Raw genomic sequence first — 18,244 nt, 5'->3', positions numbered from 1 at the left:
GTCACAAATGAGTCCACCGTCTCGCATTCTCCCTGCTTGCGCATGTTAAATTTGGCACGCTCGTAGATAACGTTCTTCTTGACTACGAAGAAACCCTGTAATCCATCGCGCACCCCTTGGTAAGTACGTCTTAGAGCATCAGTCAGATTTAGTCCACGTAAAATATCATCCGCCTCATCTCCCATACAATATATTAGCGTGTTGACTTGATTCTCTTCAGTGCTAACCGTCAGGTTACTTGCCAGACGAAATCTTTCAAACCTGCGTATCCATTTGGCCCACTCTTGCGGCTTTGAAAAGTCGAAGGACTCCGGAGGCTGGATGCTGAACGTAGCACTTGAAACTGGCGCCGCTCTCTGGACTGCAGCTGCTCCCGCGTTAGCATTATCAACCATCTTTTCTTCCTCCCTTCTCACCGTCACGAGCTCAAATGACACTGTCGGCCGACCTAACTCTTAACACTCACTTACAGGACTGCTGACACCATGTCGTGTTATTCTATTACAAATACGCGTGAGTCCTTCTGTATTTAAATGTAAGTGTCTTTATTGTAACTTGCTCCGTGAGCTCTGTCAATACCAGTCTCTCCCTGTCTTGTTGTCCCCCGCCCACCTGACCTGGTGGTGCAGATCAGTCAGCACACCCACCGTATCCTTCTTCTTCTTGGCTTTGTTGTCCTCAGTCTCTGGCTCCTCAGTGGAGGACTTCCTTTTGTTATCAGGCTTCTCCACTACATTCTTCTGGGATTCAAGGAACGCTGAAATCAGCTCCGGACAGTCAAGGTTTTCCGCAGGCTCCCATGTGTTATCCGTCCTGAAATATATTTTTAAAAAAAGATCACCAAGCCAATAATTCACATTTAATTCTACAAACATAGCCCCATACCAGGGAAGCACTTCCAGGTTGTACTCACTCTGGAAATCCTTTCCATTTCAGAAAGTATTCAACCTTCCCATTGACGATACGTCGGTCCATTATCTTCTCTACAACAAACTCCTCCAAAGGTGGCTCCTGCTTCATGTCCTTCTTCCCCTTTTCCGTCATGTAGCACTCCATATGTACAATGCTCCGCCAGCGCATATAGTGTCGTCACAAATGAGTCCACCGTCTCGCATTCTCCCTGCTTGCGCATGTTAAATTTGGCACGCTCGTAGATAACGTTCTTCTTGACTGAAGTAGATTTATTTTAACCATCTGAAAGCATTATTAAAAACACTTATTTCCAATGCTAATGTCTATACTTGTTTTGTATTTGAGGGTATATTCATGCATTCAGACACTTGGACCCGATGGATCCAGATGTTTTTTTAGTGCCTTTGTTATTTAGTTATGACAGCAGGTGTGATCACTCAACTTGGAGAAAACAGGACACTTCGCATGAAGTCATTTCAGAATTTTTGGGCACCCTGAGACAATAACATACTCAATAACATACGTACAGTGCCTTCGGAAAGTATTCAGACCACTTCACTTTTTCCACATTTTGTTGTTATAGACATCACCTGGTATGACTAAATGACTCCTATGCAAATCAGACACTATAAAAGCAAAAATATGAATTCCAAAAATACCTGAACTATTATCCTTGCATTAAGATGGACTCAATTCAACTTAGAGATATTTGTTGATCGTCATAGCGAAGGGTCTGAACACTTATGTACATGAGGTATTTCTGTATTTTAAAACATGTTTTCACTGTGTCCTTCTGGGGTATTGTGTGTGGATTGATGGCAAATAATTGTTTAATTCAATCCATTTTAAATTGACTCTATAACACAACAAAATGTGTAAAAAGTGAAGGCGTCTGCATACTTTCCAAAGGCACGGCATATAACATACTTTGATTTAAATATTACTTTGCAAGAATCCTTTGGTAATATACCTAAAGCCCCTAGAAGACATGTAGTTACTACAAAATTAGCTAAGGAATTTCTAAAAGGACATTTTGGTGCTTAATGGAATAAGAAGCTAAGTGCCCCATTTACTCCCATTCCATCTCTGAATTGAGCGATCACCCTTCACTAGATACAGCTAAATAAAAGGTAAGCACTCAAATCTGGGGTCAGTCATCAACATGGGAGATGCATATAAAACAAATGTCAAGCCAAATAGTGACCCTTTCCTTTGATGGTAAAATACCGTAAAATCAAAAGGTGACATTCCGTACTTTTGCTAAAACCTAAATTGCTAGAGTAGGCCATGATCAGACCAAAATATACTTTTTAGAGGAACTTTCCAAAGACAAACAGAGGGCACTTTATTATGTCATGCTCCTTTCCTGACATGGGACTCCTGAGCCAACAGGTAATCCACTTGTTGACTGTTGGCACTGATCAGCAGAAAGTCTTCCTTCATATGAAAGGTGGCAAAAGAAGCGTTGCAGTATGTAGTCACCAATGTAACTAGAGAGGTCAGGGTCCATGTCACTTTCATAGTGAAAACACACAAGAGACCAGACAGAGAGGGTAAAATGAAGCATATAAACCTTTATTTTAAACATATTTTAGTCCGGAGGCAGGAACAGGGCCACGGGGACATTTGTCAGGTGGGGTGTGTCACTAACCCGGCTCAGAGTAAGTGACAAAATAGGGAGACAAGTCGAGGGTAAAGGTAAATTATTCTTTTATTAACAACTAAAGACTATAAATAATAAAGAAATGTGATGTGATAGTAAGTTTATCAGTTGTGTAGGGTGTGGGTGAGTGATCTGTAATGTGGAATGTTGTAAGGTGTAAACTAAAGAACAAAAGGTTTGCCACTAACAAAGGAGTAAAACAAAGGATATCCTGTATGGAGAGAGAGAGAGAGAGACTGATCCCCCACGCACACCCTAAATAGGCACAGGTGTGCTACATCAGCCAATCAGGCCTCCTCTCCCCACTGCCATCCTGCAACACAATCAGACCAAGACAGCAGGGAGGAGACCGTAACAGGTGCTACTGTGACTCATCCTCAGGACAGGGGAACCAGGTGAGCCTCTCCTCATAGAAGGCTATGACCACCTGAGGACAGCGAGTGTTTGCCTCACGGGCCGGAACCAGATCAGCCTCGTCTGAGCTCTTCCTGTAGAGCAGAGGGAGAAAAAGAATAGCTCAGGACTCATACTAATTATAGACCTTTAGTAGCAAGTTTGATAAACTTCCATCATGTCAGTCATGCTCTCATTTCCATGGCAACCCAAACCTTACAAACTAGCAAGGACAGAAGCGTATTTATTTAAGACATTTCTGAAAATGTCCCTAATAAAAAGGCAGATTCACATAAGTGTAAACAAAAGTTGGAAGTGCATTATGAAAAGTACGGTAGTAAGGAGGACTTCAAAAGGCAGGGATGTATTATAGACCTTTTCTTTATAACAAGCACAACCATTTTTCCATGTCGCATTTCCCCCCTTCGATGGCATGAAGCTATAGCTATGGCACTTCTTGAACCAAAACACGCAATCTAATCCGAACAGTTGTTATTATGCCATATTATTGATGGGTTATATCATGTAGCTGACTAATAACATGGACAGCGGCTGTTTCTCCAGCGTTCCTGTCATATCGGATTTTAGAACTCCATAAAAATAAATCTGCGCTCTGTGTCTAATGTTATCTATCTGACGTTACATGTTTTGTGCATGATAGTGGTGCATTTTAACATTTCATGTCGCATTTCCCCCCTTTGATGGCATATGACGCTATTGCACTTATTAAACTAAAACTGCGCTCCGTGTCTACTAACGTTATCTACCTAATGTTACATATTTTACGGCTGATTTGGGCATGATAGTCATGCATTTTGACATATTTCCATGTCGTATTTCCCCCCTTTGATGGTGTCGTATATTTTCACATATAACACACATAACACGGATATATAGCTTTATAAAGGGTTGACCTCTCTTGAGGGCCTACAAGGGCATTTAGGCCCTTCCTCTGAGACAAGGAGGTTTGGCGACAGATGGTCAGACACGCACACGCACGCGCCCACACATAGGCACACACAAAGGGTAAAGACCAATCGATCAGCTCCTTACTAGGGCAGAGGCCGAGGAGGAAGGATCACGATTGGCCAAGAAGCATTGAACATACTGTGATGTGGTTGGCTCAAATGTGAGCTGGGACCGGTATAAAACCTGAAGGGACAGCAAGGATCACTCTCTTTTGTTCCTCGGACCCCGACCTGACTGTTTGTGTGTAACCTGATCCTGTGTAAACCTGGTGACCCGATCCTGTCTTTTTTGAATAAATAGTCTTAACTTTGTTCAGGACCTTTTCATCATTTTTCATCACACCAAACAAAGAAAATATTCTACATATGTGGCGAGCCTTATGGGAGATGAAAAATAGCCATTCGAATTACTGTCATTTTTTACATCTCTTCAATTCAGCATAGAGGTAAGTCTTCTGCTGAATACCCCTCCCTTGTTGGATTTTCGCCAGGACAAGGCGGAGCTGTGCAAAATTGACTGTGTATATCAGATGAGCTATATTCGAAAGAATCTTGATGTGTTGAAGTATATGATTGGGTAGGGGTTAGACAAAGAGCCGGGTTGTGAAGCCTGTATTTGTAAATACGTTTTAATTGTACGATACTTTATCGTGTGTGTGGTATAACAGGAAGACGTACTGTTATAGGGTCCTTTGTGAAGGCCTTGCCGACAGAAAATTAACCTGAGACGTTGGGTTGATGGGTTGGCAATATTAAGTATTTTGTGAATATAAGTGTGTTGGATCAGAACAGAGTCTGATAAATTGTGTTATTGTATGGAATCTGAATTCCTAGTTTGAAAGAGCATAGTCCGTGTTTGTGAGCAGGAAATAGCTCTATTCTAAGATACACATTGTTCATTTACTTGAGAACACGGAGAAAAAACGTGGAGAGCATGAGCATTGGAGAATATTAGAATGAGATTACATTTGTAAGTAAGAGCAGTATTTGAAGCAGATTAAGAAATCAATTCTTCAGAACTGTAGTAGCATTGTCCTTTGTCCTTTGTCAGCGAGCAGAAACACGCGCGCAGACACGTGGACACACAGGGCCTTTAGAAATCTCTGTGAAGAGACTGTAGAAAGCATACACATTGTATGAGTATTTGAATAAGATTTAGCTCGGTAACTAATAGTTAAATTGCATTGAAAGATAATCTTGAAATTGCTGTGTCGTGGAAAATAACATTATTGTGGAAAGCAATGTTATGTTGTAAAGATTAATCTAAGAGTCCACAGCGGTTTTCTTCAGAGGCGGTAAGTAAGACAAAGGATTGTTAAATTGCCTTCTCCCCCCTTTGTCCTCCATTTTTTCAAATACACACGCGCACAATAGGCTATAGTATCGTACATGCAGCAGAAAGCCCTTGTAGACAAAAGGGAAGCTGAGTTTGATTGATTTCATTACTCATCTCTTAAAGATAAAGATAAATCCATACACATAGATTGTTTGTTAAAAGTAAAAGATAGATTGTGAGTTTTAGGTAAGATTAAAAGATAGAGTCGTTCTGTGAGATAGAGCTGTTGGCTGCCGGCGCCATCTGCTGGCCAAAACACGATAAGACATTGTCCGTTGCTTGCCGCCATCTAGTGGACGGAACACGATAAGACATTTTCGGTTGCTTGCTGCCCTCTGGTGGACAAAAACACGACGGGACATTTTGGAACACTGGTCCTCAGTGCATCCATCTGATATGATCCATCTGAGGTCGATGAAATAGTCCTATACAATAATAAATGGATGGTTGTAAATGATTGTAATATTACATTACTTCAATTAATTTAATTAATTACAAATTGATTGAAATAATTATTCAGATCATTTCATTTTCTGTTTTCACAAAACTTTGATCAATTGGGTTGTAATAGTCCAATGATAACGTTTTCTTTCACAGGTTTACATCAATGAAGTGTCAATGACTAAGTCTAATTAATTATGCATTCCTTTCAAATAACAAGTCGATTTCTTTACAGATTGTAATGAATAATTAATCATTTTATTCCTTCCAAATAACAAGTCGATTTCTTTACAGGTTGTAATTAATATTCGTGTTTTACATCTTTTTATTTCAAGTTAAGTTCTTTTTCACAGTTTTTGATTAAAGAATAGCAGAACAGTTTCTATCTGAGGATTGATCAATCAAGGGGTTGTGGATCAGAAAGACTTAGAGCGTGACCTGCCTTTGTAATTTGATAATTGTGTTGAACAGCCTTTGTAGTTTAATAATTAAGTTGACCTGAACTATAATTAGTATTGATTGAGCAATTAAGTGACACACATTCATACACAATAAGGGAAAAACATTTAGATTAAAACACACACACATAGATTACATTTAAGTCAATAATACACAATACCACTGAAACAATCCGTTGTTCTGAAGTTGTAGTGTTCTGTGTAGACAGTTGACACAGTTAAAAGTCGGACTAGCATCTGTTTAGCAGATACGGCAACAGAAGGTGGGTTGTAAGAAAAGTACACCTTATAGCATACTTTCAGCATATTGAGCAGTATAAATCAATCAGCTTAACATGGGAGCCGCATCCACTAAAATTGTAACGGCTGTTACCACAGCTAGTGGAATATTGGCAACTTTATCCCCTGTGGCTATAGTGGAAAAAATGAATCCTCTTGTTAAAGAAATTAGCAAAATGTCAACGAAATGGAATATTCGTTGGGCAGACATTGAACAACCATGGCCAGAAGAGGGCACCTTTGACTTACAATTAATTGCAACATTGGAGATACTTATCAATGTACACAAGGCAAATCAGAAAGGGAAAAATAGGTCAGAGAAACGCAAGTTAGAATTAGACATCTTAGACCTCTTTAAGGTAGAGGGGCAGAAAGTAGCATTAGCTTGGAATGAGAAAACAGCTCACATGGATCCAGAAAAAAGAGATGAATTGGCCAAAGCAATGGAAGGGAAAGTGAACATTCCATTCTCACACACAGCTCCAATCTCCAGTCCTCCTCCCTATGCCAAGAGACTGGAGGACAATTCTCAGCGGATCTACCCTCAGGTCCCTGTCCTAAGTACGAACGGAGCCTTCACTATCCAAGATGAGGATGAAAATGTACTAGAGAGGGGAAGAGCGAAAGTGACCGTGGACTTCGAACCAGAGAACAGGTCAGGTGCCAAACAGAAGAAGAAGAAGGAGCCGAGGGGAAAAGGGGACGACAGGAGGGACAAGACGGATGACAGTGAAGATGGCAGTGGAGGTGATAGCGAAGATTCAAGTGATGACAGCAATGCACAAGGAGGCTACAGTGCTCAGATGAGAAAACTAATAGCCAGGGCCGAAAAGCAGGGAGGGAAAATGCGCTATAAGAAGGGAAAAGAAGAAAATAGTTCTGAAGATGAGCAGAAGTCTCTGAAGGTAGGGAAGAGAAAAGAGAGCTTAAAGCAAAAGAAGAAGAAGCTGCAGGAAGAGAGGGAGGAAGAGGAGGAAGAAAGGAGGGCAAGAAAACTCCATGCGAGAATCCTAAGAGAGGAAGAAGACTACAGACAACAGATGCAGGACCTAGAAGTAGAGAGAGAAACGCATCGTCAATCTCGAGCGACATCATCACATACATCCCGGTTGAACTCCCCAAGGTCCGGAGCGACACCAAGGCGGGACGTAAAAACGGAGCCACTAGTAAGCGATTATGACCTAAGGCCCTCTGCGGGGAACAGGGGGAGGGCACCGGAAGAAGAGGCAATTCAGGGGAACTTCCCGGTGCTGATTCGAGGTAACCAGATGGAATATCGTCCTTGGAATCATACAGATCTGTCAGAAGTGATAGAAAAACTCCCAGTCCTGGAAGATGGTGGCCACCCCTGGACGACGCAAGTCGACGTGAGATTGACAGGAACGCACGCTGCGATGGGAGACCTGAAAAGACTCTTAGCTACCATTACAGGATTGGACACCATGCAGGAAATATTGATGAAGGCAGGACTTCATAGATATATCGATACATCCGTTTATGACCCAGAGCTCTTCGCAGCAAACAGAGGCAAGCTGTGGAAGGCAATCAGAGAAACATACCCTACTCACATTCACCCAGACAATGTCATTGTGAAGCCACTGGGGGGAGATGAAAATCCCAGGGGTTTTGTTGCCCGTGTGCACTCTCAATGGAGAAGTGTGACAGGGAAGGATGCCGAAGATAACCCGTTAGAAAAAGCCATAATCAGGGAAAAGATTCAACAAGGTCTCCCTACCCCAGTTAAGAACAAGTTAGCAGAAGTGGTGGGGCTACGACACATGAGCAAGGCTGTTTATATAGACAACATAGCACACCAAGTAGAATTATTTAGAAAGAAGATTCAGACACAGAAGGCACAAGACGAAGACTCACTCAGAAAACTAACTCAAGTGCAATTGACTGAAGGCAAGAAAACCAGAGAGAGAGTGCAGACTATAGCCCTACAGGTCCCATCTCAGCCACAGCAACTGCAAATTGTCCCTCCCCAGTCATACCCACAGGGGCCACAAGGGGGGTATCCATACCCACAGGGGCCACCAGGGGTGCAAGTGGTTCCATACCAGCCATACAACCAGCCTGGCCAAGGACCACCACAAGAGGGATGGACCGCAGCAGGGAGGAAGATGCTAGGACCATGTTTCCAATGCGGCCAGTATGGACACTTAAAACGTACCTGCTTTAAGAAGAACCAGGGGGGCGCAGGGGGGAAACAAAAAGGAGGATATAGGCCCCCTGCTACACCGGCTCCAGGAGTGGTGAACCCCTACGGAGGCCCAGCAGCAGGGCTATAGGGGTGCCCAGAAGATCCGAGAGGGGGGTGCCAGCTGGTGGTGACAAACAGGCCTGAAGATGAACCTACAATATGGGTGTCGGTCAACCAACGTCCATTAGAATTGATGGTGGACAGTGGAGCAGCCTACACCTGTCTGAAGCCTGAAGACGCCACGCACCTTCCTATGTCTGGGAAATATGTGAAGACAATCGGATTCGAGGGAATTAAACAGCTGATCCCTACCACTGAGCTTGTAAGCTTAGAGTACAAAGGACAGAGAGCAGATCTGTCAATACTTGTATCAGAACACACGCCAATAGGGCTACTAGGGAGAGATGCACTATGCCAATTGAATTGTACAGTGAAATGCACACCTGACGGCTGTCAGGTGACAGTGCCACAAGAGAACAGACAGCTGTCTGTCATGATGGACAACAACGCATCTATGGTATATTGGGTGGGAGGGCTTAGCCCAGACCTAATGGAACCAGCAAGGATGTGGGACAATTATATCCTGGCACACATGTCAGAGGCCAGAAGGCCTACTGATCCATTGCATTGTACACTCCAGTATTTTAGAGAAGTTGCAGATGCAACCCCAGATGAGTGGCTGAAGCATCAGCCAAAACAGGTACAGCTTAGTACAAGTTGTATAATCCTAGGCCCTCAGGGAGTGGCTATGAAGATAAACAGTGACACTTATCTAGATCAGGAGCATAAGATTGAGGGTAGCATGCCTCATGTGACACTTATGATATCTGAACACTATAAACAGAAGCATTTAGGGGCAATGATGGCAGACTCAGAAAAAGCCAGATTTGTAACGACAAAAGAAAACCCTGCTATCTGGAGGAGCATTGATGGACAGTTCACAAAACTGATGATCTCTGCTCAAGGAATAGGACATCCGCAGACTGTGAAGCTAATGAACCAGCTAATCCTTCCTGTACAAGCTGAAAGAGACCTCAGAGAAGAAATGATGCAGAATGTGCCAGCCGACCTGTGGGCAAAGAACAGTACAGACATTGGATTTGTGAAATCAGCTCGTCCATTGAGAGTTGAACTCGTACCAGGTGCAGAACCCCCTTGGAAAAATCAATACCCATTGAAACAAGAAGCAATTGATGGAATTGAGCCACAGATCAAAGGACTGTTAGAGGCAGGAGTCCTGAAGATAACTCAATATCCGTTAAGCAATACACCTCTTCTGCCAGTGACGAAACCTGATGGTTCATATCGTCTGGTACATGACCTACGGACTGTGAATGAGGTAGTTGTCAGCTATCCAGCTGAAGTTCCTGATCCTCATGTGCTGTTGACTCAGATTCCATCTACAGCCAAAGTGTTTACAGTGATTGATTTATGCGGGGCTTTCTTTTCTATACCTCTTAGTGTAGAAAGTCAAGGGTTATTTGGGTTTACCTACAAAGGTCAGCATTATCAATATACCAGAATGCCACAGGGGTACAAACACAGTCCTCATGTTTTTAATCAGGTCTTGAAGGAGGACTTAGACGGGTTAGAGCAGATGATAAGTAGTACTGCCATTCAGTACATGGATGACATACTCCTTTGTGCCCCAGATGAAGAAACATGTCACAGGGATTCCGTTAAACTGTTAAAGGTTTTGGCGGAGAAGGGACACAAGGTGTCTAAAAAGAAGCTACAGTATTGTCAGGAAAAGGTAACTTACTTAGGACAATCCATTACACAGGGACATCGCAGTGTCACTAATGAACATTTGGAAGCTATTCAGAAGGCTCCAAAACCACGAACGGTTAGGGAAATGATGATGTTTTTGGGCATTACTGGGTATAGTTCAGCATGGGTGGAGGATTACACTAGACTAGTCGCTCCATTGAGGGGGATGATTAAGGAAACAGGTAGTGATAACCTCCAATGTTGCATTACTTGGACAAGGGAAGCTGATTTGGCGTTTGAGACAATTAAACACAAATTGCAAGAAGCGCCAGCTTTAGCGCTTCCAGATTATTCCAAAGAATTTGGATTGTATGTTTCTTCTTCAGCCGAGGGGAAGTATGCCTGCGCTGTTCTTACGCAACCAACAGGCATTGGACCTAGTCCACAGCCCATAGCCTATTATTCTGTCGCATATTCAGAGGTAGAAATGGGTTTCGCGCCATGCTACAGAGCAATGGCCGGGGCATATCTTATGTACGAGAAGGCAACAACCTTAACAATGGGGTACCCAATTACCATTCTCTGCCACCACAGTCTAAGGAACCTCTTGAATCAAGGCAAGTACACTTTGACGATGCCTAGGATTAGGGATTATTACAGGATGTTGGAAAGGGAAGATGTAACATTACTAAGATGTAACACACTTAACCCAGCAGAGACCTTGCCAACCCCAGAAGATGGGGAACCACACGATTGTGTGAAGGAAGCTACGAGGTACTCTAAGCTTAGAGCAGATCTACTAGCTTTGCCTTTAAAGGAAGCTGACGTTGAGTATTGGACTGATGGATCTTGTTACCGGGTAGGAGAAAATTTACGTGCTGGGTATGCCATAGTCCGATCCCAAAATTCGGAGTTCATTGTGGAACAAGCCGAGGCTGTTCCTCAGCCTTGTTCAGCTCAGTTGGCTGAATTGATTGCCCTCACAGAAGCATGCAACTTGGGAACCGGACGAAGAGTGACAGTGTACACCGACTCTGCCTATGCCCACAATGTGTGTCATTTACATGGAGCTGTATGGAAGGGACGGGGTTTTAAGAAAACTGATGGTTCGCCTATTCAGCACCACGCTCAAATCATGAAGCTGTTACAAGCCATGATGAAACCAAGGGAATTAGCCATAGTGAAGTGTGCCGCACACAGATCTGACTCATCACATGTCACACAAGGTAACAGGGCTGCAGATGATGCAGCCAAAGCTATTACAGGAGCAGACAAAGCAGGTAAAGTTCTGCTGATCACACATGAAGCACAGTTACAGGGTATGGTCACGCTTGAGGATTTGTTGATGTTACAGAGTGAGGCAAATGCGCTAGACAAAAACCTATGGTTAACAAGGGGAGCTAGTCAGGATGACACAGGTCTATGGAGAAATCATGAGGGACTGGTTGTGGCACCCCCAGATTTATTAGGCATGCTGATACAGGAAGCCCATGGATTAGCACATGTGTCCAGGGGGGAGGTAAGACGCAAGATCACCAAGGAATATGGTTTTTGGGCTCCATATTTGTTGGAACAAATAGACCATATCCTTGGTCAATGTGTGGTCTGTTTGAAAAACAATATCAGACCTGGAATACCAGTGGGAACTGGGCATATCCCTACCCCAAACGGGCCAATGAAACATTTGGTGATTGACTATGTGGACATGGTTCGTCCTGTGGCAGGATACAGGTACATGCTAGTTGTAGTAGACAGGTTCAGCAGATGGGTAGAAGCTTGCCCCACTCGAAGAAAGGATGCTCAGTCTGTAGCAAAGTTCCTATGCAGGGAATTCATACCTAGGTTTGGAATTCCAGATAGGATAGCGTCAGACAATGGTAAGGAATTTGTGGATAAGACGGTAAAGCTTATACTACAAAAGTTGGGAATCAAGCAGAGATTTGGGTGTATTTACTCACCTCAAAGCCAGGGGATGGTAGAGAGGATGAACGGGGTCCTTAAGAACCGTCTTTCTAAGGTCTGTAAGCATACAGGTCTTAATTGGGTGGAAGGACTCCCTCTTGCATTGATGGCCTGTCGTTCCAGTGAGATTCGAGGGCTGCACTTGACTCCCCATGAACTGGCTATGGGGAGAATAATGACAGCTCCCTGTGCACGAACCAGTGGGAAAGGGCCAAGTTTGGCTCTCTTGGAGAGTGACATGAAAGCCTATGTACAGTACATGACTAACCGGCAAAAGAGTATCTCTTCTTATGTGCTCCACAAACAGGAACGTGAAGAGGAGGTGAACGCACAGGAGAGGAAGGACGCGTTGCAACCGGGTGACAAAGTATACGTGAAGGTCTACAGACGGAAGTGGCATGAGGCTCGACGGGAAGGACCATACGAGGTCGTTCGGTGCACTGGGACTGCCATCCAAATCAAGGGGTCCCCCACCTGGTATCACGTTCATCACTGCATCAAGGCACCCAATGAGGACGATGAGGGAGAGCCTCAGCAGGATGGTGAGGAGACCCCTGGGGACGAGGAAGTCCACAGCTTGGACATCCAGGCTGACGAAGATGTTGGTGAGTATCTGCGCCGTGATGCAGATGATGCCGGGGGCCTCGTCCCAGACCCTGTCCAGCCCAGAGATGAGTGGGCCAATGGAGATCGTGAAGGATCCAGTGACTGCGACACCCCTCTTGGGGGTTCTACCAAGCCTGGTGTTGCCCCTGTTGTCACCCCTTCCGACCCTGACAATGCTCCAGACGGAGATGTCAGCAACCCGGGCGGCTGCCCGGACCAAGGTACCATTGAGAGACACAGACCTGTCAGTGATACACCCCAACCAGACAGACCCCGTAATACACCAAGGCCAATTAGGAGGAAACTCAAGCCATGCCGTTTCAGAGACTAATATACCCCTTAGTGTTCCTACCCCATTGACTTCCTTGGACAATGCTACACTTCACTCACACACTGTTATGCCTGGACGTCAGAGAAGAATGATCACATTAGGTAGAGCTTTTATTTGCCCACATTCATGTTGTACTGTTGATGATTGTTTGATCTATGCCTCGACTGAAGCGGCTGAGTGGTATTTACTGGATGCCAGATATATTACACTTACACAGCAGTTAATGTCAACACTTGTGACATTAACTAATGCTGACAATGAGGTGAACTCGTATTGGTGTGCTAGACGTAATATCGGTGAACAGGTGTTTGACAAATCCAACAATTTCAAGGACAAAGTTTGTAGTAACATTCCTGACTTTCCACACCACTTTTTGTTGGACTGTAGGGAATTTGTGCATGAATATGTTCACGATGAGTTACCAGGAAAGGTTAAAAATGTTGATGATTATTTGTTGTATGATTCTAATCAACTGGGGACACGGTCCCACCCTAATTCTGCCACTAGTATCATGAAAGATTTTGCTTCAAAAATGAATTATTCTGATTGCTGGATTTGTCAACAGGTCCCTGTAAGTGAGTCTGCTCCTATGTTTTTCCCCATACCGTTAACTAAAGCAGAATGGCTTCATTATAATTGGCAGGGTTTAGCCCCATTTGTTTTACAGGGCAAGAACCAGAGCTCTTCTTGTCAGCCCAGCACGATTCTGGTTCCTTTAAATTCTTCCTATGCAGGTGTGGATATTGGTGTGTTGGAACGTCTGACAGCAGCAGTTAACAAACACCATAGGCCTAGCGGTGTGGGGAAGGTTATTATTGATAGGCTTACACATTTGTCACAACCAACAGGTCCGAAGAAGATATATATTATCCAAGCTATGTTCGTTCAACTGAATGGTACTGCATTGAGTCCTCATCTGTCATGTTCTGGGAGTGTGACTTCTACACGGTGGAGAGGTTCAGTTGTTATTTCTGGATTGAAATGTAAAGTTGTTGATTGTGCTATGGTGCCTCAAATGAAATTACATGATACCAATACTACCAGACGGCAGAAAGGCACCACGCAGCTTAAAGTCATGCCTCTCGTAAATATTACAACCTGTATTGACATTCAATCTCGGCCCAAGGGCAGCGCGGTTTGTCAGCTAGGGGCCGCGTCTTGTATAGGTGGTGTCATTTTCTCGTATCCTGGTAAGGAGCTTCAACTCCCGGAGGGTGTGTTTCTTGTGTGTGATAATGATGCATTCTCTAAGCTTCCTGCTTCGAGTGAGGGTGTTTGTTATTTGGCTCATCTGATACCTTTGATTAGGAAAGTTACTCGGGAGGAGATGTCTGTACTTCACAAACAAGCAACCCATCGTAGTCGTAGGGCGTTATCTACCGCTCAGAAGTTTTTTGGCCTAATATTCCCAAGTTATGGTGTCTACAACTCTCAGACTGAATTAAGTGCCCTATCATCCGTTCTTGAAAAACACATTAATGCTTCGGATGCTGTAGTATCTGCCCTGGCTACTGAATTGACTGAAACTAAGAATGTAGCTTTCCAAAATAGAATGGCTTTGGACATTATTTTGGCCAGTCAGGGTGGTACTTGTGCTTTGATAGGCGGTGAATGCTGCAGTTATATTTCGGATTCTGGTAACGCTTTGTATGATTTTCATGAATCTAACAAGAAGGGTGTAGAGGATTTACATAAAGAACACGGTTGGAATATGTTAGATTTCTTTGATTCTGCTTTTTCAGGTATTGGTAATATGATCAGGTCCGTCGCTATTATTTTTGTTGTCATTATCATCTGTATTATGTTACTTGGTATTTTAATCAAATGTTGTGGAAAGTGTATTTCTGATGTTCCTATTAATGCTTTAATGTTGACCAACATAGCTGATGAGCAAAAGCTGGATTCTGTTTTGCTTTCTGATTTTGTTTCCTCCTTTGATGATTTGTTTATTAAGTGATGTTTTGTGATTATTTGCTTCGGTTACTGTTTGTTTCTTTCTATATCATGTGATTGATGTCAGTTGAGAAGTGATGTGGTGGTTATGCAAAGATAGGAAAGAGGTTCTGTTCCTAGCGCAACGAAGAAAAAGCTCTTGACTAGGAAAGGATATCAATCTGAGACAGCGGTAAAGGCTGTTCTCCAACTGGGTTCACGTGCTAGTAACCTCTGTCCCTGGCGCTTCAAGGACAAAGAAAACATCGGTCGTTGGAAGTTTCTATATTGATTTGTGCATGATGGACTGTATTTAGTTTAATTGTGATTGTTATTTTCAAGATTCTTTTTATTATTGGTTGGTTTCTATTTTTTGCATGATATCTTTGGGTTCTTAATACTGGTCCTGGGTTGGTCTGTGTTATTGTGCTTCTTGTGTTAGGTGTTGATATGGTTTTTCTGTCTGTTGTTGTTATTTTTTATTTTTTATTTTCTTAGTTGCGATATGTGAGGTTTGTGTTTTTGTTTTGTTTTATGTGATCATTTAGTTTCGGAACACCCTCTGGGTGGTCCGAGGGGGGATGTGTCGTATATTTTCACATATAACACACATAACACGGATATATAGCTTTATAAAGGGTTGACCTCTCTTGAGGGCCTACAAGGGCATTTAGGCCCTTCCTCTGAGACAAGGAGGTTTGGCGACAGATGGTCAGACACGCACGCGCCCACACATAGGCACACACAAAGGGTAAAGACCAATCGATCAGCTCCTTACTAGGGCAGAGGCCGAGGAGGAAGGATCACGATTGGCCAAGAAGCATTGAACATACTGTGATGTGGTTGGCTCAAATGTGAGCTGGGACCGGTATAAAACCTGAAGGGACAGCAAGGATCACTCTCTTTTGTTCCTCGGACCCCGACCTGACTGTTTGTGTGTAACCTGATCCTGTGTAAACCTGGTGACCCGATCCTGTCTTTTTTGAATAAATAGTCTTAACTTTGTTCAGGACCTTTTCATCATTTTTCATCACACCAAACAAAGAAAATATTCTACAATGGCATATGACACCCGAATTTAACTTAAGCCACGAAGTTGTTGCACGGTTGTCCTATATCAGTGCAGACTGGCACGGTAGGAGCACAGTTGATAGCCTACAGAGCACTGTTATTCTGTCATGGTCTGATAATGAAGCATTGTTATTTGTTATTTGATGACTTGATTTGACGTGTTTGATCGATTGATAGTGTAAAACTTAAATTGTGAATGAATCACTAACGTCAATGTTTTTCTATGACACTACTTATGACCCATCAGGGTCTTGAAGGGTTGTCCCATTTAATTGGGAAAGATTTCAACCACTACCTACGCCTTGTGGCTCTGTTCAGAGGCCTTGGCTCCAAAGTGAGCAGCACTCCAAAACGAGCCGTAGGGAAGGGAATCGGGAATGGGCCTTAAAAGCCGTCCTAAAACCCCCTAGCAGCCATAACTCTCCCCTGACCCCCATCTAAGACCCTTTTTCAGTTAGGGAAAAACCCAGCAGAAAGTCAAAATGTTTTATTATCAAACTTACACCTCTGGTTTTATCAACCCACCACCATCTGCCAATGTTATTTTACTAAATTAATCAAATCAATCAATAAGAATAACTGGTTACATTTCTAGTCAACGGTTAATCTAAATGGTAAATGGACTGACTTAAAGCGCCTTATTCCATAGCGCTTTACAATGGCCTCTCATTCACCCATTCATACACCAATGGTGGCAAGCTACCATGCAAGGTGCTGACCTGCTCATTGGGAGCAATTTGGGGTTCAGTGTCTTGCCCATGACACCTCGACATGTAGCCAGCCGGGGTTCGAACCAACGATCTGCCGACCTTGCGATCATTAGACGTAATCTAATAACTGTTAATCATGAACACCCCCAATTTCAAGTATTGCCATGTAGAGTTGGGTTCCAAACAAAGTTGGGTTCCAAAGTGACTACAAAAAGCAATACGAGTGAACGTGTGATTTGAGTGGGGACAACAAGTACGAGGTCGGCATTTGTGCATGTGAGACTCACCATTTCATCAGGAACCTCAGTTCACCACTGCCGTCTGTTGCGCCGATGATCCTCTCTGGGTCAAGGTTCCTGGCAAAGCCCCGTGGCTTTTCACTCTGAAACAGACAACACAATAAATAAATTACCATTTACCACAACACAGATCAGCTCTCTGGGAACCTGCATACTTTACCTTTTTATGTGAACTGTAAGTAGGCTACACCTTGTGCAAACCAGGTCACATGAACCAGCAATGGCTCATAACGCAGGATCCCCATCTCCCGTTTGTGTAGCAGGATACTAGACTGTTGCAGGGCCTTACACCCAATTAATGTACCCCCCCCCCCCCCCCCGCCCTCAGGGTGGACACCGAGACCCCATTTAAACCTTGCATTAAAACATTGTGTATCCAGATACTGTCCATATTGTGATTGTGTCTACATGAAAGGACAGGTGTAAATGGAAAAGGCTATCTAAGTGGGTACAATCATTGCATGCACATACACTTGATAACCTCAGCTGCAGATCAGTCAGCACACCCACCGTATCCTTCTTCTTCTTGGCTTTGTTGTCCTCAGTCTCTGGCTCCTCAGTGGAGGACTTCCTTTTGTTATCAGGCTTCTCCACTACATTCTTCTGGGATTCAAGGAACGCTGAAATCAGCTCCGGACAGTCAAGGTTTTCCGCAGGCTCCCATGTGTTATCCGTCCTGAAATATATTTTAAAAAAAAGATCACCAAGCCAATAATTCACATTTAATTCTACAAACATAGCCCCATACCAGGGAAGCACTTCCAGGTTGTACTCACTCTGGAAATCCTTTCCATTTCAGAAAGTATTCAACCTTCCCATTGACGATACGTCGGTCCATTATCTTCTCTACAACAAACTCCTCCAAAGGTGGCTCCTGCTTCATGTCCTTCTTCCCCTTTCCATTCCCCGTCTTATCCATGTTAGGCTGCAAAGCAAGAGGGGATTTCATATTTTGAAAGAGATGTTCATG

At 43.5% G+C, this 18,244-nt stretch overlaps 1 protein-coding gene across 1 annotated transcript; it reads right to left on the bottom strand.

Annotated features, from left to right (window-relative positions):
* Positions 1 to 2,936: 2,936 nt before the first annotated feature.
* LOC308150048 (chromobox protein homolog 3-like) lies at positions 2,937 to 18,223 on the bottom strand (the record flags this gene model as incomplete). The annotated part of the gene is made up of 4 exons (XM_080522918.1): positions 2,937 to 3,063; positions 17,263 to 17,357; positions 17,785 to 17,950; positions 18,051 to 18,223. 4 exons carry the CDS (start codon positions 18,221 to 18,223, stop codon positions 2,937 to 2,939), a joined length of 561 nt encoding a protein of 186 aa, XP_080379044.1.
* Between the last annotated feature and the right edge of the window lie 21 nt (positions 18,224 to 18,244).

The sequence above is a fragment of the Nansenia antarctica genome (genome assembly GCF_963989245.1).
Source record: "Nansenia antarctica genome assembly, chromosome: 2".
NCBI lineage: Eukaryota > Metazoa > Chordata > Actinopteri > Argentiniformes > Microstomatidae > Nansenia > Nansenia antarctica.
This window is presented reverse-complemented; position numbering and strand designations above follow the sequence as displayed.